The sequence below is a fragment of the Balaenoptera musculus genome, chromosome 9, assembly GCF_009873245.2.
Source record: "Balaenoptera musculus isolate JJ_BM4_2016_0621 chromosome 9, mBalMus1.pri.v3, whole genome shotgun sequence".
In the NCBI taxonomy this organism is placed as follows: domain Eukaryota; kingdom Metazoa; phylum Chordata; class Mammalia; order Artiodactyla; family Balaenopteridae; genus Balaenoptera; species Balaenoptera musculus.
This window is the reverse complement of record NC_045793.1, coordinates 92,741,043-92,763,758: the sequence shown is the minus strand read 5'-3', so window position 1 is coordinate 92,763,758 and position 22,716 is coordinate 92,741,043. Positions and strand designations below refer to the sequence as shown.

Below are 22,716 nucleotides of genomic sequence, written 5' to 3'. Positions count from 1 at the left end.
AAGAGAGTCTTACACACAGTAGCATCTCAGTAAAGCTTAGTGATTAAATGGGTTCCTGAGAATTTGGACAGGTGATGCTTCTTCAGCCTGAAAACCACAATCCCAGGACCCTTTTCTCTCTTTGGGGGACTTCACATACTGTTAACAATGGCCCACTGGCTGTCCGATTTCACTCTTGGCTGCTGCTAGAAAGAGTATTACCTGGAATTAATTCAGGAAATTGATGCTATTGAGTAGTGGCATGAAAATAGAGGATGAAGGAATGACTTTGGCTGCCCCCAAAATATTCTCCCACTAGGGGAGATACCTGCTGGCTTCCTGACTGATCAGGCCAGGCTTTTGGCAGAAGTAGTAGTAGTGGGTGAGAACATTTTCTACCTTATTCCTGCTTGCCTGTTGCTTTTCAAAGCTTAGGAGCGGAATGGTCAAGGCCCTTGCTCAGCTGAGCCCCCTGATGGCTAGTTAGTGATCATTCTTGCAGGTTGGTAAACTGCTGATGGATACTTCTTGTTTCCAGCACTGTTGTGCTTTATATCTTTGTTTGCTTGTTTAAGTGGACATTTGGCCATGAAGTCTGGGGAAAGATAAGAAGGTGCTGCCACAACCCAGAACTCCACATGCACTGCTGTCAATCAAACAGACGTGATGTTCACGGTTTTACATGTAGCTTATATTCAAAATTGGTTGTAGAGAACTGTGTTTTAATGTATCCATTCAGTCTTTTCCTCATTTAATAAACATGACTTTTTTTTTTTAACATCTTTATTGGAGTATAATTGCTTTACAATAGTGTGTTAGTTTCTGCTTTATAACAAAGTGAATCAGTTATACATATACATATGTTCCTATATCTCTTCCCTCTTGCGTCTCCCTCCCTCCCACCCTCCCTATCCCACCCCTCTAGGTGGTCACAAAGCACCGAGCTGATCTCCCTGTGCTATGTGGCTGCTTCCCACTAGCTATCTATTTGACGTTTGGTAGTGTATATATGTCCATGCCACTCTCTCACTTTGTCACAGCTTACCCTTCCCCCTCCCCATGTCCTCAAGTCCATTCTCTAGTAGGTCTGTGTCTTTCTTCCCTTCGTAATATGCTAATAGCATATACCTAGGAGGTAAAATAGCAATTGAAAATTGTTATCAGTTATCTTCTCAAGTCAAGCGCATTTGAAATGAAACTCAGTGTTCTCATTTATGAGATGGTAATAATAATAATAATAATAACAATAGTAATAGTTTCTAGCTCAAAAGTTGTTGTAGAGATTAAATGAGGAAATCAGTATAAAACTCTGAATACAGACCCTGACACAGAATAAGTACTGGTTTCTATCCTGTAAGATGGAGGTTGATACTATTTTAATTTTCTCTATCCTTAATGTATTCTGTGCAAAATGGCAAGAACCATGAGAGCCACATTTATTAAGAGAAAGTCACTGTTATTTTTAAAATTAAGCTTATATTATCCCTGATGGTACATGAGTATGGCTAAGGGTGGGTACATTTCTGCCAATGGGTGTGAAGCAATGGAGAACAGACAGAGGTATCCCAGAGGGAGGGCCAGCTAACAGATCTATGAGCACATAGAAGGCACTGCCTTCGTGGGTCACCATAACCTAGATAAGATCCTTAGCAGATTTACACAGTCATAAAGGATTGATATTGTTGGTCCATGAAGGGTTGGTCAAACTCTCAGGGGAAAGAAACCAAAGGTAGGAAGTATCTAACATTTTGAGTGCCTATTACTTGCAAAGTCACTGGCTACATACTTTATAAACACTGTTTCATTTAATCCTAACAAAACCCTTTAGAAGGAAGAGGAGAAAACTTAGGCTCATAGAGAGTTCCAATAATTTGTCCACGGTAATAAGTGACCTAGTCAGTCACTCAAGTGCGTATGATTTCAAGCCCTTGTCCTTTCTGTTATATCCCATAGCCTCCCTCAGAAACTGACAAATGTTAAGCAACTTAACTTTGTTAAGACACTGGCATATAAACCAGAATGACAATGCATTATTCTGCAATGGTGCTTTGAATCTTTTCAGCGAGTGGAATACTTAAATCTGCCATTTAGGACATTTACCTGTGATAACAAATTATTTGAGAAGTAAAATTTCTAATTAGAGGGGAATCCACCTAGTCTGGAGGAATAATTCTTCTAAGCCACAGAGTTTATCGAATTCTGTCTGTCCCGTAGGCCCTGTTAAATATTTCTCTCGGGTTTGGGTTTTTCTATTCATTGCTCTGAACAGCCAAGGTCTAGGGAAGGCAATGTTGGACAATGAGGCAAATACTTATCTCCTGTGTCCTTGTTCCTTTCCTCTGGTGCCAGAGGGTCTGCTCTGTGTGCCCTTTTGCTGACCTGAGAGTGATAAGATCTACTTGAGTTGGGATTTGTAGTAGAGTGGACCAACCTAGTAATTTACCCTGCTTTGGTTTGTGGCTTCTTTGGCCTCTACTAACCTGCACTTGATCTCGCCTAGTTCACCAGAGTTCTACAGAAGTGCTTGGGGGCCAAAGTTCCAGCTAAATAATGGTGATGGTTTGCTTGGCTCTGTCTTCTGAGTGTGCTCATCTGTGGATCCTAGACAGGAAGAGGGAAGTAAAATCTGGGTATTCCTGGATCTTGCCCAAAGTAACAACACATAACTTTAATCTCAAAATTGTCCCCAACATTCTCCAGATATCTGCCAGATTCCATAATTTTCTCTCCTGCACACAATTAGATAAGCAGCCCCAAATCCTTGGTCTTAGATTCCCTAACTAAATTCCACATAAACCAGCCTCCTTCTGCGAAACCACTTTGTCTTCAAACAAAATGAGAACATTCGAGTGTTCTCTCACATCAGCCCCATTCCAACAGCATCTTGATGAGATAGCATTCCAATGGCAATCTTGCTTTAATAGAACTTCATGAATTCCCCAGTTTTTCAGCCCTGAATATGCAGACCTTCTCTTTCCATGGCTTAAATCTCTAAATAACTCCTTTATCCATTCATTATGTATTTATTGGTCTTATATTTTCAATCACAGAGCTTAACCTTATTTCCAAGTTTGGAAGCAACTAAGTTTAGCCCATGTATATCTAACTTCATTAAGTAAATTTGCTACTATCACTCTTCTAGAGACATATGGATTTATCTTAATAGAAAAATTATTAAACAGTTTATTTTTGAACTGACTGGTCATACTGAATGATTATATATGGCAAGAGCCTGGGGAAATTTTTATCTGTATTCCAGGAGCACCCACTTCAAATACCATTTAAAAAAATTGTCATTGTTGTATTATCTGAACTATCTGAACATCTGAAGAAAAATTGTTTTCCCCTCTTTCTAACCTTTGACCCAGGAAATACAAAGTTCTCATGACTGACTGGGAAGGTAAGGGGTTTAGGAAGAGTAAAGTAGACTCATGAGTTTTCACAGTTGTATGATAACCCATTATCAAACAAGGACTATCTACATAATATAATTTCCATACAAAGCTAAACTAAAAAGTGTCCTCCAAGGTTCAATTGCTACACACTTGAACACATCAGAATACTGTACTTTAATTGTTCTGAGTAGACAAAATAAAACTCATTTTAAATTTATTGAACTGAAAAAGCTGAGACAGTATTTCCCAAACCAGTAGGCTTTCTCATTCAGGCTATTTTCCTTTCTCATTAAATGGCAATGTCCACTATAAGGGGCATAGATCCATAGGCATGGAGATAATTCTGAATTTCTGATAGAAGGGGGCCAATGGTTAGTGGCTTAGGGAAGAACATTCAGTTTGGAAATACTCTATATTAGGGTGACTTCAAAGGGAGATATTTGAACTGAAAATCCCTAAGGTGCTGGAGAGAGACCTTCAAGATGGCGGAGGAGTACGACGTGGAGATTACCTTCCTCCCCACAGATACATCAAAAATACATCTGCATGTGGAACAACTCCTACAGAACACCTACTGAATGCTGGCAGAAGACCTCAGACTTCCCAAAAGGCAAGAAAATCCCCACGAACCTGGCCGTGTGGCTGACAGGGTCTTGGTGCTCTGGCCTGGTGTCAGGCCTGAGCCTCTGAGGTGGGAGAGCCAAGTTCAGAACATTGGACCACCAGAAACCTCCCGGCCCCACATAATATCAATCGGTGAGAACTCTCCCAGAGATCTCCATTTCAACACTAAGACCCGGCTCCACCCAATGGCCAGCAAGCTCCAGTGCTGGATGCCCCATGTCAAACAACTGGCAAGACAAGAACACAACCACACCTATTAGCAGAGAGGCTGCCTAAAATCATACTAAGACCAAAGACACCCCAAACACATCACCTGATGCGGCCCTGCCCACCAGAAAGACAAGATCCAGCCCCACACACCAGAACACAGGCACCAGTCCCCTCTACCAGGAAACCTACACAAGCCACTGAACCAACCTCAACCACTGGGGGCAGACACCAAAAACAATGGGAACTATGAACCTGCAGCCTGTGAAAAGGAGACCTCAAACACAGTTAGTTAAACAAAATGAGAAGACAGAGGAATACGCAGCAGGTGAAGGAGCAACGTAAAAACAAACCAGACCAAACAAATGAAGAGGAAATAGGCAGTCTACCTGAAAAAGAATTCAGAGTAATGATAGTAAAGATGATCCAAAATCTTGGAAATAGATGCAAAAAATACAAGAAACATTTAAGAAGGATGTAGAGGAACTAAAGAGCAAACAAACAATGATGAACAACACAATAAATGAAATTTAAAATTCTCTAGAAGGAATCAATAGCAGAATAACTGAGGCAGAAGAATGGATAACTGACCTGGAAGATAAAATAATGGAAATAACTATCGCAGAGCAGAATAAAGAAAAAAGAATGAAAAGAATTGAGGACACTCTTAGAGACCCCTGGGACAACATTAAATGCACCAACATTCGAATTATAGGGGTCCCAGAAGAAGAAGAGAAAAAGAAAGGGTCTGAGAAAATTTTGAAGAGATTATAGTTAAAAACTTCCCCAACAAGGGAAAGGAAATAGTCAATCAAGTCCAGGAAGCGCAGAGAGTCCCACACAGGATAAATCCAAGGAGAAACATAAAAAGACACATATTAATCGAACTATCAAAAGTTAAATACAAAGAAAAAATATTAAAAGCAGCAAGGGAAAAACAACAAATAAATACAAGGGAATTCCCATAAGGTTAACAGCTGATCTTTCAGCAGAAACGCTGCAAGCCAGAAGACAGTGGCAAGATATATTTAAAGTGATGAAAGGGAAAAACCTACAACCAAGATTACTCTACCTAGCAAGAATCTCATTCAGATTCGACGGAGAAGTTAAAACATTTACAGACAAGCAAAAGCTAATAGAATCCAGCACTACCAAACCAGCTTTACAACAAATGCTAAAGGAACTTCTCTAGGCAGGAAACACAAGAGAGGGAAAAGACCTACAATAACAAACCCAAAACAATTAAGAAAATGGTAATAGGAACATACATATCGATAATTACCTTAAATGTAAATGGATTAAATGGTCCAACCAAAAGACATAGACTGGCTGAATGGATACAAAAACAAGACCCATATATATGCTGTCTACAAGAGACCCACTTCAGACCTAGGAACACATACAGACTAAAAGTGAGAGGATGGAAAAAGATAATCCATGCAAATGGAAATCAAAAGAAAGCTGGAGTAGCAATTCTCATATCAGACAAAATAAACTTTAGAATAAAGACTATTATAAGAGACAAAGAAGAATACTACATAATGATCAAGGGATCAATCCAAGAAGAAGATATAACAATTGGAAATATTTATGCACCCAGCATAGGAGCACCTCAATGCATAAGGCAAATGCTAACAGCCATAAAAGGGGAAATCAACAGTAACACTGTCATAGTAGGGGAATTTAACCCCCCACTTTCACCAATGGACAGATCAGCCAAAATGAAAATAAATAAGGAAACACAAGCTTTAAATGACACATTAGACAAGATGGACTTAATTGATATTTATAGGACATTCCATCCAAAAACAGCAGGATGCACTTTCTTCTCAAGTGCCCCTGAGACATTCTCCAGAATAGATCATATCTTGGGTCACAGAAAACCCTTGGTAAATTTAAGAAAACTGAAATTGTATCAAGTATGTTTTCCGACCACAATGCTATGAGACTAGATATCAATTACAGGAAAAAAACTGTAAAAAATACAAGCACATGGAGGCTAAACAATATGCTACTAAATACCCAAGAGCTCACTGAAGAAATCAAAGAGGAAATCAGAAAATACCTAGAAACAAATGACAATGAATACACGATGACCCAAAACCTATGGGATGCAGCAAAAGCAGTTCTAACCTTACACCTAAAGCAATTAGAGAAAGAAGAACAAAAAAACCCCAAAGTTAGCAGGAGGAAAGAAATCATAAAGATCAGATCAGAAATAAATGAAAAAGAAATGAAGTAAACAATAGCACAAATCAATAAAACTAACAGCAGGTTCTTTGAGAAGATAAACAAAATTGATAAACCATTAGCCAGACTCATCAAGAGAAAAAGGGAGAAGACTCAAATCAATAGAATTAGAAATGAAAAAGGGGAAGTAACAACTGACACTGTAGAAATACAAAGGATAATGAGAGATTACTACAAGCAACTCTATGCCAATAAAATGGACAACCTGGAAGAAATGGAGAAATTCTTAGAAATGCATAACCTTCCGAGACTGAACCAGGAAGAAACAGAATATATAAACAGACCAATTACAAGCACTGAAACTGAGACTGTGATTAAAAATCTTCCAACAAACAAAAGCCCAGGACCATATGGCTTCACAGGCAAATTCTATCAAACATTTAGAGAAGAGCTAACACCTGTCCTTCTCAAACTCTTCCAAAATATAGCAGAGGGAGGAACATTCCCGAACTCATTCTACGTGGCCACCATTACCCTGATACCAAAACCAGACAAAGATGTCACAAAAAAAGAAAACTACAGGCCACTATCACTGATGAACATAGATGCAAAAATCCTCAACAAAACACTAACAAACAGAATCCAACAGCACATTAAAAGGATCATACACCATGATCAAGTGGGGTTTATCCAAGAAATGCAAGGATTCTTCAATATACGCAAATCAATCAATGTGATACACCATATTAACCAATTGAAGGATAAAAACCATATGATCATCTCAATAGATGCAGAAAAAGCTTTTGACAAAATTCAACACCCATCTATGATAAAAAACCCTCCAGAAAGTAGGCATAGAGGGAACTTACCTCAACATAATAAAGGCCATATATGACAAACCCACAGCCAACATTGTCTTCAATGGTGAAAAACTGAAATTATTTCCTCTAAGATCAGGAACAAGGCAAGGTTCCCCACACTCACCACTATTATTCAACATCGTTTTGGAAGTTTTTGCCACAGCAATCAGAGAAGACAAAGAAATAAAAGGAATACAAATTGGAAAAGAAGAAGCAAAACTGTCACTGTTTGCAGATGACGATACTATACATAGAGAATCCTAAAGATGCTACCAGAAAACTACTAGAGCTAATCAATGAATTTGGTAAAGTAGCAGGATACAAAATTAATGCACAGAAATCTCTTGCATTCCTATACACTAATGATGAAAAATCTGAAAGAGAAATTAAGGAAACACTCCCATTTACCATTGCAACAAAAAGAATAAAATACCTACGAATAAACCTACCTAAGGAGTCAAAAGACCTGTATGCAGAAAACTATAAGACACTGATGAAAGAAATTAACGATGATACAAACAGATGGACAGATATACTATGTTCTTGGATTGGAAGAATCAACATTGTGAAAATGACTATACTACCCAAAGCAATCTACGGATTCAATGCAATCCCTATCAAACTACCAATGGCATTTTTCACAGAACTAGAACAAGAAATTTCACAATTTGTATGGAAACACAAAAGACCCCAAGTAGCCATAGCAATCTTAGAAAGAAAAACGGAGCTGGAGGAATCAGGCTCCTGGACTTCAGACTGTACTACAAAGCTACAGTATTCAAGACTGTATGGTACTGGCACAAAAACAGAAATATACATCAATGGAACAGGATAGAAAGCCCAGAGATAAACCCATGCACATATGGTCACCTTATTTTTGATAAAGGAGGCAAGAATATACAATGGAGAAAAGACTGCCTCTTCAATAAGTGGTGCTGGGAAAACTGGACAGCTACATGTAAAAGAATGAAATTAGAACACTCCCTAACACCATACACAAAAATAAACTCAAAATGGATTAAAGACCTAAATGTAAGGCCAGACACTAGAAAACTCTTAGAGGAAACATAGGCAGAACACTCTGTGACATACATCACAGCAACATCCTTTTTGACCCACCTCCTAGAGAAATGGAAATGAAAACAAAAATAAACAAATGGGACCTAATGAAACTTAAAAGCTTTTGTACAGCAAAGGAAACCATCAACAAGACGAAAAGACAACCCTGAGAATGGGAGAAAATATTTGCAAATGAAACAACTGACAAAGGATTAATCTCCAAAATTTACAAGGAGCTCATGCAGCTCAATATCAAAAAACGAACAACCCAATCCAAAAATGGGCAGAAGACCTATAGACATTTCTCCAAAGAAGATATACAGATTGCCAACAAACACATGAAAGGATGCTCAACAACACTAATCATTAGAGAAATGCAAATCAAAACTACAATGAGGTATCACCTCACACCAGTCAGAATGGCCATCATAAAAAAGTCTACAAACAGTAAATGCTGGAGAGGGTGTGGAGAAAAGGGAACCCTCTTGCACTGTTGGTGGGAATGTAAATTGATACAGCCACTATGGAGAACAGTATGGAGGTTCCTAAAAATAGAACTACCATACGACCCAGCAATCCCACTACTGGGCATATACCCTGAGAAAACCATAATTCAAAAAGAGTCATGTACCACAATGTTCATTGCAGCTCTATTTACAATAGCCAGGACATGGAAGCAACCTAAATGTCCATCGACAGATGAATGGATAAAGAAGATGTGGCACATATACACAATGGAACATTACTCAGCCATAAAAAGAAACAAAATTGAGTTATTCGTAGTGAGGTGGATGGACCTAGAGTCTGTCATACAGAGTGAAGTAAGTCAGAAAGAGAAAAACAAATACCGTATGCTAACACATATATATGGAATCTAAAAATAAAAATGGTTCTGAAGAACCTAGGGGCAGGACAGGAATAAAGACGCAGACGTAGAGAATGGATTTGAGGACACGGGGAGGGGGAATGGTAAGATGGGATGAAGTGAGAGAGTAGCATGGACATATATACACTACCAAAGGTAAAATAGATAGCTGGCGGGAAGCAACCGCATAGCACAGGGAGAGCAGCTTGGTGCTTTGTGACCACCTAGAGGGGTGGGATAGGGAGGGTGGGAGGGAGACGCAAGAGGGTGGAGATATGGGGATATATGTGTATGTATAGCTGATTCACTTTGTTATAAAGCATAAACTAACACACCATTGTAAAGCAGTAATACTCCAATGAAGATGTTAAAAAAAATAAAAGAAAATTTAAAAAAGAAAAAAATAGTTTTCAATTTAGCTTTTATACAACTTTGTTTTTCCTGGAAGAGAATTCTGCATTTTATAGTATTGGGTTGTCCAAAAACTTCATTTGGGGTTTGGGCCAATTCAATAGAATTTAATGGAAAACTTGGCTTTGCTAAGATGTTCTTATTCCATAAGATAGGACAGCTCTACCAGGACTCTACAACAAAAGTACCACTTCTGCCACGAGGAGTGAAACAAAATCAAGAGACCTTAAATATCTATTTCATATAACCACCCACTCTAGCCCAAGACTATACTGTTAATCAAACAAGTTCGTGTATTTAGTTAACTGGGAATTTTTCAAAAGTTTAGGTTGGTACCTCCTGTTTGGGAAACTAACACCAGTGTTTTCCCAACCTTTCTCCAGGCTGAGAGAACTAATCAACTAGGCTGAGAGGTTACTAAAAAATGTACTTTAGGTTTGAAAAACCATTTCACAAGATAACCTTTAATTTATTGTGTCTTTTCATAGTTTTCTTTATTGATATTGTAGAGCTCAAGTGAAATTACAATGATAGCAGACATATTTTAATAAGAAGAGTACTTATTTTGTCTTCAAAAAGTACACTGATGAAGGAAAAGAACACTTAGTTATCCAATTTGAAAAAATGTACTTTAAAATAAATATACAGTATACCACTGGGAATGTTATAGGTGCAACTGCAGCACAGAACACACACATGTATACTCAGATTACCCGGATACTATGAATGTTGTATCCACTGCAAATTATTCCTAAATTATAGGATAACCACATCCCACTTCCTGATTGCTGAAGCTACATTACACTTTCCATCTAAATTAGGAAATAGATATGATAACTATGTGTTAATATTTGCCCTAATGAAAACAATATGAATTTTAAAGTAGGGATACAAAAGTGTCATTCTCCCTGAATAAAATATACAATAAATTATAGCTCAATGTTTTTTCTGCACGTTGCTGAAATAATAATTCTGCTTTAAAACAAATAAAAGTACATTTCAGTTGTTATTATCCTAGCAGAGTTCTTAAAAGATTATTGATGCTAGAATATCCATATATAAAGTTAATTTTATCTTTTTAAAGAGATGGCCACCCACAAGGCCTTTAAATCTCATAAATTACTCACAAGACTTTGGCTGAGGAGGCTCATTCTCTCCTCCAACTGAAGTCAACAAAACAGCAAGGACGCTGTTCCTGCATTTGAGGTGCCTTCAGTAGATGGAGGAAAACACAATCTACGTGCTTGGAAAAACTGAAAAACACCACTGTGTGGCACAGGTGAATACACCAGTTTAAAACAGAGGGAAAACTGAGAGGGTGGAGTTAGTAAAGAAAATCCAGCAAGGGGTGAGTATTGAGTTTTCAAATGGTGTGGAATTTAGCTTGGTGGGAAATTTAGTACTTCACAGGAAATTTCCTCAGAGATCTAAACTTTCTGGCCTTTTAAAAATATTTAATTGCTTTCATATTTTGAATACTGTGTCCTAATCTTAGGAAAGATTTGGAGCATTATCTTAATTAGCAAAGCTTCTTGTAAGAAAGTCACCCTGATAATAGCAAAGCTTGTTGTAAGAAAGTCACCCTGATAATTAGAACAATTGGAGCCAGAAAGGCCAGGCCCATTTCACTCCACATGGGCCAGTGGGAGAGGGAGGGATGGCTCTATCCCAGGGCTGGGCCTTTAGAGTTGAAGGCAGAAGGTAGAGAAGACCCCGGGGCTTGCATGGATCCTGGCAGTTTGCCTTGGGAGGGGTGCAAGGAAGTTGCTCCGACGTAGCATAAAGGATGAGCAACACATGAGGCAGGGGGTCCGCAAAGTGGGACCCAAGCCTGGTCCAGGCCCATGTCAGGAATGGCATCCCTGTCTGCAGATAAGTGAGGCATCAGATGCTCCTCTTCATTAATACAGACCAGTCCCTGCCCTATTCAAGAGCACTCTTATTTTTTACTGTGATGGCCACTAGCGAGTTTTACACAAGATTGGTGACTGAGAAAACCCCCTATACTCAGAGGTAACCCAAGCTTCACTTCTCAGGCTCTTGTGGCCATTGGGAAAGAGAGAACAGTGCCAAGGACCGAGGCTGGAGAGGGAGTCAGGGCCTGATCAAAAGGGCCTTGGACACCAGGCCATAGAGCCTCAGCTTTACCTGTAGGCAGTGGAGAACCACAGAGGCAGGGCACCATCAGGTGTGTATTGAGGTCCCAGCAGACATAAAATCCTTCCGGAAGGAAGACTTGGCTTAACTGCGAAGGGGTTTAACGACCAAAACGGACAAACTGAAAAATGAAAGGCACCCGCTTCACGCGTCCTGAATAGAATGAGTTCCCTTCCTTTCTGCTTTGAGTGGGGCTGTGGACCGGGGTGGGCAGATGTGAAAATCCGAGGCTAACTAAGAGAGATGTGCAGTTTGGAATGGAGCGGGGCTGTCTTTCGGGTGGAGAGAGAGAAAGTGGGGCAAATACTGTCACAAAGGCTTGACCAGGCTGGACCGCCTCGAAGGCAGCTGTGAAAGTTTCCCCAGGTGGCATTGCAGGTGCCGGCCTTGACTGGGCTGCATGCTACCCTGTGACTCTAGGAACCTGCATGGGCACTGGAGACAACAGGGCTTCAGGACTGGCTTATGAATGAATGAGTGAACAAACGAACGAACAGAGGTTGGCTTCTAGAACAAGGACAAGGACAGAGTGTATAGAGATCTTGCAAAGGCCAGCAATGCTAAGAGCCTGGACCTCGGTGATGGCTGAGGGGACGGACAAGAGGCAGTAGCTCTAAGAGCTATTCTGATGGGACTCGGGACACTGACTGCCTCTGAGGACTGAAGGAGAACATAGAGGCCAAGAGTGACTCTGAGGCTTCTGACCCAGGCAACTGGACTTTAAGAGGAAGAGCAGGCTTTTGAGAAAGGAAAATGAATTTGGTGTAGATCACAGGAAGCACTTTATTCATTAGAGAAGCGTTTTAACTCCCTTATAGCCAAGATAACCCATATTTATTACAAAAACAAATATATCAAAAAACACTTAGAAATGCAATTAAATTTGTTTATTGAAACAATATAGATAAACTGTGAGTAATACAGATTGTTTTCAGCGTAATATAGGCATCACACATTTCTCCTGGTAACAGATGATGGATAGATGGCCAGATAAAACACAATAGTAGAAGGAATCTAGAATGATAAATTTTATTACTAGATATCTCCCTAGAGGTCAGCAAACCCAATCCCATTTAACAGATGAGGAAGTAAGGACCAGAGAGGCTAGCCTTCTCCACTCTACATATGTTTAGGGCACTGACCACGTGCCAGGCACTTGGTGCCGGGCATATAAAAGTAAACAGAACACGGTACCCGTACTCACGGCACTCATAGCCAGGCTAGTGAGTGAGAGCATCCAGGAAGCAGGAAATTTAGACACAGCCTAGTAAGCATTGTCAGAATTGCATGTGCAAGCTGCGAGGTGTACCCAATCCAGGCTTGGGAACAGCCTCCAAAGGCCATGCGTGAGCTGACCTGGGAAGGATGAGCAGAAGTCAGATAGACAAAGAGGTTGTGAAACGCTGCCCCAGGGATGCAGAGGTGAGGGGAAGCACAGTATGTCTAGTGAATCGAAGGAGTTCCAGTACAAGGGAATTCTTGTCCTGGATTTCAGAAACAATAGTCCCCTGACTCCCACTTCACTGCTATTGTTAGGATGCTACCTGTCTCTACAGGTCTCTTGACAAGTATGTGGTGATTCAGCACATATATCAATACTCTTGCATAGAAAAAAAGGAAGCATATATGGCTCATGCTTACCCAGAAATAGACGTTAAGGTTTTCCAAACCCTCCTGTTTAAAATATATCTTTAGAGGAATCATTACTTTGCCTTACAGCCTTTCATTTCCTCCCCAAATGTTTACATCCATTGGGTCATGCCATAAAGCTCTTAAGGCCGGAAGGGATTTTAAGGGATCACACTGTCAGCAGCCAGGGGAGCACAGGGCGGGGGAAAAGGAGGTGCTGGAGGCATGGAGCATGGGAGCGTCACTACCCTGGCGCAGGCAATAAGCGGGTCGTTGTCTGTAGCGAGCTTAAACATTAACACCAAAACTGACCAAAGTCGTTCCGCTCTTTTTATCACCATGTGCCAGCCATCTAGCAATTCCCAGTAAGGTCGATAACAACACATTTGCCCCTGCTGACCCTCCCCTCGCCCCGTGTATGCCACCGCACTTCCCATACACCTGCACACAGAAAGCGCAGCTCCCAGACAGGCTTCGGAAACATCTGAGGTCCCCATGTTAGCCATCTTTTCACATATTACCACATACTCTCCATTCCATTCCTTTTTGTAAACCTAGCCCAAGTAGTCACAGCCACACATAGAAAAAAAAAAAAAAACACACATCGAAGTTTATCTTCCTAGAATTATGATATTTATCTCTAATGAAGAGTCTCATCTCTCAAGTCTCAAATCCGGTTCGAGCTGGGGCAGCTGGCATCTGATGTCTCATGCTGTCCCTTCCGCATTCACAGGCTTATCAGGAGCAGTCCTCGCTCATCCTCTCCGGCTGGGCTGTCTGGCACGTGCTTGGCGGGGTAAACACCGAGGGGTCTTTAATGCCCAGCTGTATGTCGAAAAACCGTGTGGACAATATCACACTGTAATTTTTGGTGAAGGTTTCCTGGACAGGATAACAATCCTTGACTGTATAAATGCCAATCCAGGTTTCATCTATAGGAGGAAGGCAAGTTGAGTTTTTAATGTACAAGACAGGCAAAATGTGTGTATTTTTAATTATGCAAAATATACATAAAATAGACCATTTTAACCATTCTTAAGTACAGTTTGGTGGCACTAAGTACCTTCACATTGTTATGAAAGCGTCACCACCATCCATCTCCAGAAATTTCCCATATCCCCCAGTTGAAACTGTCCATTAAACACTAACTCCCCATTCCTCCCTCCCCCCAGTCCCTGGAAACCACCATTCTACTTTCTGTCTCTATGATTTTGACTATTCTAGGTACCTCATATAAGTGAAATTATACAGTATTTGTCCCTTAGTGACTGGCTTCTTTCACTTAGCATAATGTCCTCAAGGTTCATCCACGTTGTACCACGTGTCAGGATTTCCTTCCTTTTTAAGCTTCAGTGATTTCCCACTGTATGTATACACCAGCTTTGTGTACCCATTTGTCTGCTGATGGATACTTGGGTTGTTTGCACCTCTGGCCTTGATGAATAATGCTGCTATGAACATGGAGGTACAAATATCTGTTTGAGTCCTTGCTTTCAGTTCTTTAGGGTATATGCCCTATATTGCTGGGTCATCCGGTAATTCTGTGCTTCACTTTGGAGGGAACCATCATACTGTTTTCCACAGCACAAAGGCCTGTGTTTTTGAAACAGTCTTGGGGGAGGTGTGTTGGCAGCACTGCAGAGAAGAGTTTCACATCTATGTATAAAAGCAGATGTAATAATGGCAGTAGATCTGGTCGCTGCAACTTTAGTTAGTGTTTGGGGGAAAGGAAAAGGAGGCACCCAAATCTAACATGTGACTTAGACAAACACCTTCCATGTCACAGACCTCTAGGGTGTCATGAAACATCAGAGTCAAGGCTAAGCCCATAATAGTCAAAGTGGCAGAAAGTTACAGGGGGCCTTAGAAGGCTGAGGTGTTTGTTCAAGTGCCTTGCTTAGGTCCCAGCACTACACAACTAGCAGAGTACATTTGGGGACTGCAAATGGAGTTAAACAATTTGATTAAGCTTCTAAATTTCCTTAACAACTACCTTCCTTAATGGACTTAAACGTTATTTCCCATCCTGCTTCCTGAGATGCAATACTTGAATACTTTTTTGAACCCTTACACGATCTGGCTGACTTTCTGTCCGACCACTCCTGGACGGTGATCTGCTCCTGGGGCCCCCCAATGGAGTACTGGTCCTCAAAGGTGGAGTTCTGAGGAATGTCTAGAGGGTCCCAGGGGTATGTCAGGGTGATCTTGGAGCACTGCTTGGTGGCTTGTTCAATCTGAAACATCACTCCATCCTTATAGAGCAAAATATATTCAAATAATCTGGAAGACAGATTGAAAGAGAACAGTTCAGGACTTTATGTTACAATCACCATGTCTTTTATCAGCATAAAAGCCAAAGGCCTTTGATATGTTATTCTTAAAATAGAAAAAATAGAAAAAAAAATAGTTTTGCTGCTAGGCAATCATTTACTTACTTATAAACACTAGGCGTATGAACAACTTGAATATAAAATAATTAAAGTTCAGGGGTCAAAATTGAATATTCATGAGACAGTTACCTATCATACCTATCAATTACCTATTACCTTATCAAGTACCTATTGTATGACAGACCCTGTGCTGGAGATACAAACATGAGGAAGGTGAGGCCCTGGGTTAGCAGCTGGTTTGTGACCTTTTAGCCTCAGAGACACAGGAGGATTTGACTCTTGCCTTACTTGTTGAGTCCTTGTAGCACTGAGTCAAGGGACCACAGGGATATGCTGAATGCAGGATGCCAAGAGCCTGCTGAGATGCACCAGGCTCCTGTGCCCCACTGTCTCAACTGTCATCATAGGAATGGGCTTTGGTGAGGTGCAGCTGTGCTGGGAATGGGCTGAGACAGGCAAGGACAAAAGCTGAGGGGACCCCAAGAGAATGGCTTCGCTGAACTGAATTTGTCTGCGTGTTCTCAGCCTCGTCCCTCGTATCCAGTGCACACCCTACATGCGGAGCAAGCCAGAAGTATTCCCAGTCTGTGCCCGAGCCCACAGACCGCCCGCCATCCCCTTGCACGCTGTGTGGTCACCAGCCCTGTGTCTTTCCTAAAGCTAAGCCATCTTGGTATTGGGTGAAGCTCGGTGAGTTGCCATGCATTCAACTGTCAATCTAAAACTCAGGGCACTGCTGTCGATCGAGTGGAATGAGGTTGCAGCCCTGATTCAAAAGTGAAATTTGCAACACCTGGGGGCAGAAGAGTCCAGAGAAGCAGCTTTTCGTGAGCAAATAATAGCCAACAGACTCTCGGTGGTATGTAAGTCTCACTCCACTCCACAGCCCCCTCCGAGGATGCCTGTTCTCCATCCCAAGTCAGGGTTTGAGATTTCTTTTCTTCAGAAAAAATATTATAAATGATAACTGTCCATATGGTCAAAATAGTACCATTATTAGGATTATATTTCATTTTCTGTGAGCTAGCATAAAAATAGAAACATAACCTCATTTTATGTATTTAGAAATATCGACCCTGCTTATCCTAGAAAATGTTTGAAATGACTTACAAGGGTAAAACCCAAGCACAGACCGTGAGAAGTGGGAGTGAATGGAGGAAGAAAAGGAAGTGTTCACTTTATGCGCTATTGCTCAAAAATGGAGCCAACCTCTTATACTATACATGCAGGGTTCACATCGAAGGACAAGCCCTTTGGAGGAGTCTGGAGTTGGACTGTCACTGCTTCCTCACTCCCGGTTAAGTCCCTGGCGCATCAGAGTCTAAACATGCATGAAGGAATACAGAAACATTAGCATCAACTACGGAGCGTACTCCAGTCATAACATGGGATTCTTTGTCCACACACAAATCCTGCTCCACGATCCTTTCAGTGAGAGCGGCCGCCCACGAAGCACCCACTCTGTATGCCGTCAGGACTGGTTATCTTCAGCCTCCTCCTCCTTACCATCAGCATTATCTTCTTGTGCTTTCCCAAGTTCACGGTGTTTAGGCTAGAGAGTCATTCCTAGCTTTGGCTGATACTCCAGTTGTGTGCAGTGATTGTCCCCTGAAAGCTTTGCACCCATGTGCAGGAGAGGGGGGTTTCCTTCTTGAAACTCAGCCCCCGAATCCACAGAAGCACACAAGTGGGAGCCTGGTGGCCATGTTTGTGTACATGACCTGGCCACCCTCCTCAGAGGGGGGCATCTGACCCAGGGTGGGACAATCAGATTCTCTTGCTCGGACATGTGGAATTGCCACTGAAGGTCTGCTAGTCAGTCTCTTCGTGTGGCTGGTCATGTCGTATGTAAACACAGGAGCCATGGAGGCTAATTTCCAATAAGAGTAAAGAATGAAGCACAGAGAAGCAGCTGCAAGCTGGGATTCCAACAGCAGTTCATTTCCTGGATGCATTTCCTCTCTGAGGCCTACTGCCTACAGATCCACCTGCAGAGTTCTGATAATAAGTTTCCTTTGTTCTAATAACTTTCCTTTTTCTGCTTGGAACTTTTTGTGTGACTCATAACCAGGACTCGTTTCTAATACAGTTGAGGACTCCACTGTTCCATCTAGAGCCCTGGAACAGCCGCCAGCACAGCTGTTCTGGGAGAGGCACCACACGGGCCACTGAAGAACCAAGGTCCATGGATGCCTGGTCAGTCACCTGCCGGGGAAGGGAAGGGGGCAGCAGGAAAGGAACTCTGCTAACTTCACTGTTTTCCCGAGGCCAGCTCTGTCCATGTACAGAAGTAAAATGAAAATTCTAGACTTGAAACGATTGCTACAAAATGTTAACATTGGTTAATCCTGGGTAGTCTGAACACAAGTGTTTGTTATGATGTTCTCTGTACTTTTCTAAGTTTTCAAAATATTTAATTTGAAAAAAAGAGGGCACAGTATGATATTGAGGTTATGTTGACAGTGCCTTAAGTAAAACAGAAAGTATTAATTTAATGGGAAACAAAATAGAACTGTATAAGTCATTTTTTTCAAAATCCCATGTGGATATAAATGCTAGTACTACTCCATTGAAAGTTTTGGAAAAGAAGATTTTCATGGCTTGTATGTTTATATGAACGTATTCATAGTCAAGATGTAGGTTCTCCATCACAACTAGGATAAAGGGCCTGGAACCCGATAGAGCCAGAAGGTCAAAATGCAGAGATCAGCCAGGGTTGAAATGAATCATCTGCCTGGGATGCTGTGCGGGTAATAACCCGTAGATCTGAAGCAGTGACGGACTTCAACAGAAACTGGATCCTGGGAGGTGAGATCAAAGCCTGGCTCTGAAGTGGAGGAAGCTGTGAGGGCAGGAGTCACCCCAGGGTGCAGTCAGGCAAGGTGAGGGGCTGGAATGTGTGAAGGACGAGGCAGGCGGGCCAGCACTGGGTCAACAACAGTCTGCAAACTTCGCCTCCTCGCTGGCCAGACACCAAGCAAAGCATTGTTCCTGGAAGGGCCCTGCTGCTGGGTCTCAGGTTCTCCCCGCCCAGCCAAGGGTTCAGCAGGCCAAGCTTTCCATGGCAACCCGAATGCAGAGGAGGTGCCCGGCGGGCCACTTTGCCTCTCACCTCGTGGGACAAAGGATTTTTGTGGCTTCTGACAAAATTCTCAGGCTGCGTGGACAATTTCTATTGTTTCCTGAAAATCCATTTTCCTAAAAATTGAAACTAATTTAGAGAAATAACAACTCTGTGCATATGTGTCTACTGATTTTTTAATTTTAATTTTAATTGTAAAATACACATCACATAAAATCTACCACCTTGACCATTTTTAAGTGTACAGTTCAGGAGTGTTAAGTATGTTCACATTGTTGTGGAACCAACCTCCACAACTCTTTTCACCTTGCAAAACTGAAACTCTGTACCCATTAAACAGCTCCACATTTCTCCCTCCCCCAGCTCCTGGCCACCACCATCCTACTTTCTGTCTTTATGAACTTGACTACTCTAGGTACTTCGCATAAGTGGCATCATACAGTATTTCTCTTTTTGTGACTGGACTGTTTCACTTAGCATAATGTCCTCAAGGTTCATCCATAGTGTAGCATGTATCAGAATTTCCTTTGTAAGGCTAACTAATATTCCATTGAATGTATATATCACATTTTGTTTATTCATTCATTCAAGGATGGACACTTGGGTTGTTTCCACCTTTTGGCTATTTTAAATAGTGCTGCTATGAACATAGGTGTGCAAATATATTAATTTAGTGTACTATACACATTTTACAAAAATAAATAATGATTTATATTTTTTCTAACCTGCATTTTAAATTCAACAATTTGTCCTTGGTAGTCTCCCAAGTATTTCCAAAAAGTACATATCAATGGTATCATTTTTCCCTAATTTATTATGAAAATTTTTAAAATGCAGAAGAGTTGAAGGTCTAATACAATGATCACCTTTGTATCTACCATTTAGATTCAACAGTTGTTACATTTTGCCATATTTGCTTTATCTATTTCCTAAATATCTCTTACAAACAAGGCTCTGTACTTCATGTCCCATCACATCAGAAGACAGGGGATGTCCCATTCCACTAGTAATGCTACCAACTTTGATCACCAGGCCACATGGTTACTCTAGATGTCTCCATCATAAAGGCATTTCCTTTTGCAATTACCAAGTAATCGGTGGGTAATACTTTGTGATGCTGAGAATATCCTGTTACCCCATAACTGCCACCTAATCATTTTAGGTAAAACAATTTCTTGAATCAATTATTTCACTGGAGGTTGGTATGATGCTACCAATGGTACAGCAAATGGTACCTATCCATCTGTCTATCTAGTATCACTCTGCACTCGGGTTTTTATTTATTCAACATATGGCAAATAATTAAAGTCATTATTCCATTTGATGTTCAAATCGTCCCAAGTTCAGTCAGTGGGAACTCCTTCCACCTGCTATTTGTGACTTATAACATGATTCCATCAGTCTTTGAGTGATTCCTGGCTTTCTGTGACACAAGTGTCCCAGGCTCATCTTAGACTTTCCTTGCACCAAATCTAAAATCAGTCATTCCTCTAAGGAAACCTGGAACTTATTGGGAAACAACTTAGAAACCAACATCTGGGCCCTAGATGTGCTCATTGTCATTGGGATATCATTGTTTTAAGGACCTTTCAGTGGTCAGAACTTCTTATGTTGAAAAAAATAAAAAACATGAATTCATACTGATATTTCCAATCTAAATTTGACATTATAAGTTCTCCCCTATCATTTTTGTTTTTATGTTTGTATATATTTTCTCTTCAAATAAAAGTCATGCTTCCCAAAAACATTAGCAAATTTACTTATTTGCTTTATCCTACAATAGCTTTGAAATAATACTTTTAAAGGTGTTATCAAAAAATACAACTGCCCGGTGAAGTTTAAGATTTTATTGCACTTCTTTCTGTCCTTAGAATATAACTCAATACTGCATTAAAAATTCACTTGGATTAACCCTGTTCCCTGGGTGGCTATATTTCCAGATTGATATATCATTGGGTTCATTTGTTTGTTCTCAATTCGGGGACTTCACACTCTTCCCCTTTGATTTAATTTTATTATTTAAATATGTAAAGTTTTTCATGTTTCAGAACTCAGAACAATATAAAAAACCACATTCAGAGAAGTCTCACTCAAATTTTTTTTTAAAAATTTTAAAAACTTGTTTAGGAATTCCCTGGCAGTCCAGCGGTTAGGGCTCCGTGCTTCCACTGCAGGGGGCACGGGTTCGATCCCTGGTTGGGGAACTAAGATCCTGCATGCCATGTGGCACAGCCAAAAAATTAAAAAAATATTTTAAAAAGAGAAGTCTCACTCCCATCCCAATCCCTGCCCCATCCCTCTTTCTCCCAATGGATAACACCTTTCATTGGCTTCCATGTTACTTTCCTTCATTTCTTTTGACAAAAAATAAGCAAACGCATGTGTGCACTCTTATTTCTCTCTCTTCTTTCCAGAAAGGGTAGAATTCTATATACACTTTTCTGCACCTTGCTTTTTCCTGTCTCTATTAATACATAGAGGTTGTCATTATTCTTTTCTATGGCCATATAATAGTTTATTGTGTGTAAGTACCATTGGTTATTTAGTCAGTCTCCTACTAATGAACATTGGCTTGTTTCCATTCTTATTATATTGCCCAAAACAAAACACTGAATAACCTTGTGCTATTTTGGAGGTATATATGTAGGATAAATTACTGATATGAAACTACTAGGGCAAAGCGTATTATGTTAATATTATCAGATTTCTTTTCAAAGAGTTGTGCAGTTTTGCACTCCTATCAGTAATATATGAGAGCACCTGTTTCCTTTATAGTCTTGCCAACAGATCGTGTTGTCAAACTTGGATTTGTGCCCATCTGATAAGTAAGAAATGTTATCTGTCAGGGTTTTTTTTAAAAGAACTTTTTCATTTTTTGGTAAGCATAATGAACATACAATGTTGGCTGAGGGTTTGTCATACATGGCCTTTATTATGTTGAGGTAAGTTCCCGCTATGCCTACTTTCTGGAGGGTTTTTATCATAAATGGGTGTTGAATTTTGTGGAAAGCTTTTTCTGCATCTTTTGAGATTATCATATGGTTTTTCTCCTTTAATTTGTTAATATGGTTTATCACATTGATTGATTTGTGTATATTGAAGAATCCTTGCACTCCTGGGATAAACCCCACTTGATCACAGTGTATGATCCTTTTAAGGTGTTGTTGGATTCTGTTTGCTAGTATTTTGCTGAGGACTTTTGTATCTATGTTCATCAATGATATTGGCCTGTAGTTTTCTTTCTTTGTGACGTCTTCGTCTGGTTTTGGTATCAGGGTGATGGTGGCCTCATAGAATGAGTTTGGGAGTATTCCCCCCTCTGCTATATTTTGGAAGAGTTTGAGAAGGATAGGTGTTAGCTCTACTTTTTCCCTTTCATCACTTTAAATATGTCTTGTCACTCCCTTCTGGCTTGCAGGGCTTCTGCTGAAAGATCAGCTGTTAACCTTATGGGGATTCCCTCGTATGTTATTTGTTGTTTTTCCCTTGCTGCTTTTAATATTTTTTCTTTGTATTTAAGTTTTGGTAGTTTGATTAATATGTGTCTTGGCGTGTTTCTCCTTGGATTTATCCTGTATGGGACTCTCTGCACTTCCTGGACTTGATTGACTATTTCCTTTCCCATATTAGGGAAGTTTTCAACTATAATCTCTTCAAATATGTTCTCAGTCCCTTTCTTTTTCTCTTTTTCTTCTGGGATCCCTATAATTCGAATGTTGGTGAGTTTAATGTTGTCCCAGATGTCTCTAAGACTGTACTCAATTCTTTTCATTCTTTTTTCTTTATTCTGCTCTGCAGTAGTTATTTCCACTCTTCTATCTTCCAGGTCACTTATCCGTTCTTCTGCCTCAGTTATTCTGCTATTGAT

At 40.5% G+C, this 22,716-nt stretch overlaps 1 protein-coding gene across 2 annotated transcripts in view; it reads right to left on the bottom strand.

The window, feature by feature from the left end:
- Nucleotides 1–12,619: 12,619 nt before the first annotated feature.
- EPDR1 (ependymin related 1) overlaps nucleotides 12,620–22,716 on the bottom strand; it is a 30,309-nt gene continuing 20,212 nt past the window's right edge. The window contains exons 2-3 of one of the 2 annotated variants that reach the window (XM_036864140.1): nucleotides 15,448–15,656; nucleotides 12,620–14,308 (exon numbers count right to left, since the gene is read on the bottom strand). In XM_036864140.1, coding sequence (XP_036720035.1) covers nucleotides 14,115–14,308; nucleotides 15,448–15,656 — 403 coding nt within the window. In that variant the 3' untranslated portion in view covers nucleotides 12,620–14,114. Of the gene's footprint in view, nucleotides 14,309–15,447; nucleotides 15,657–16,975; nucleotides 17,088–22,716 lie in introns of those variants that run through there. The other variant, XR_005021291.1, reaches the window with a different exon arrangement.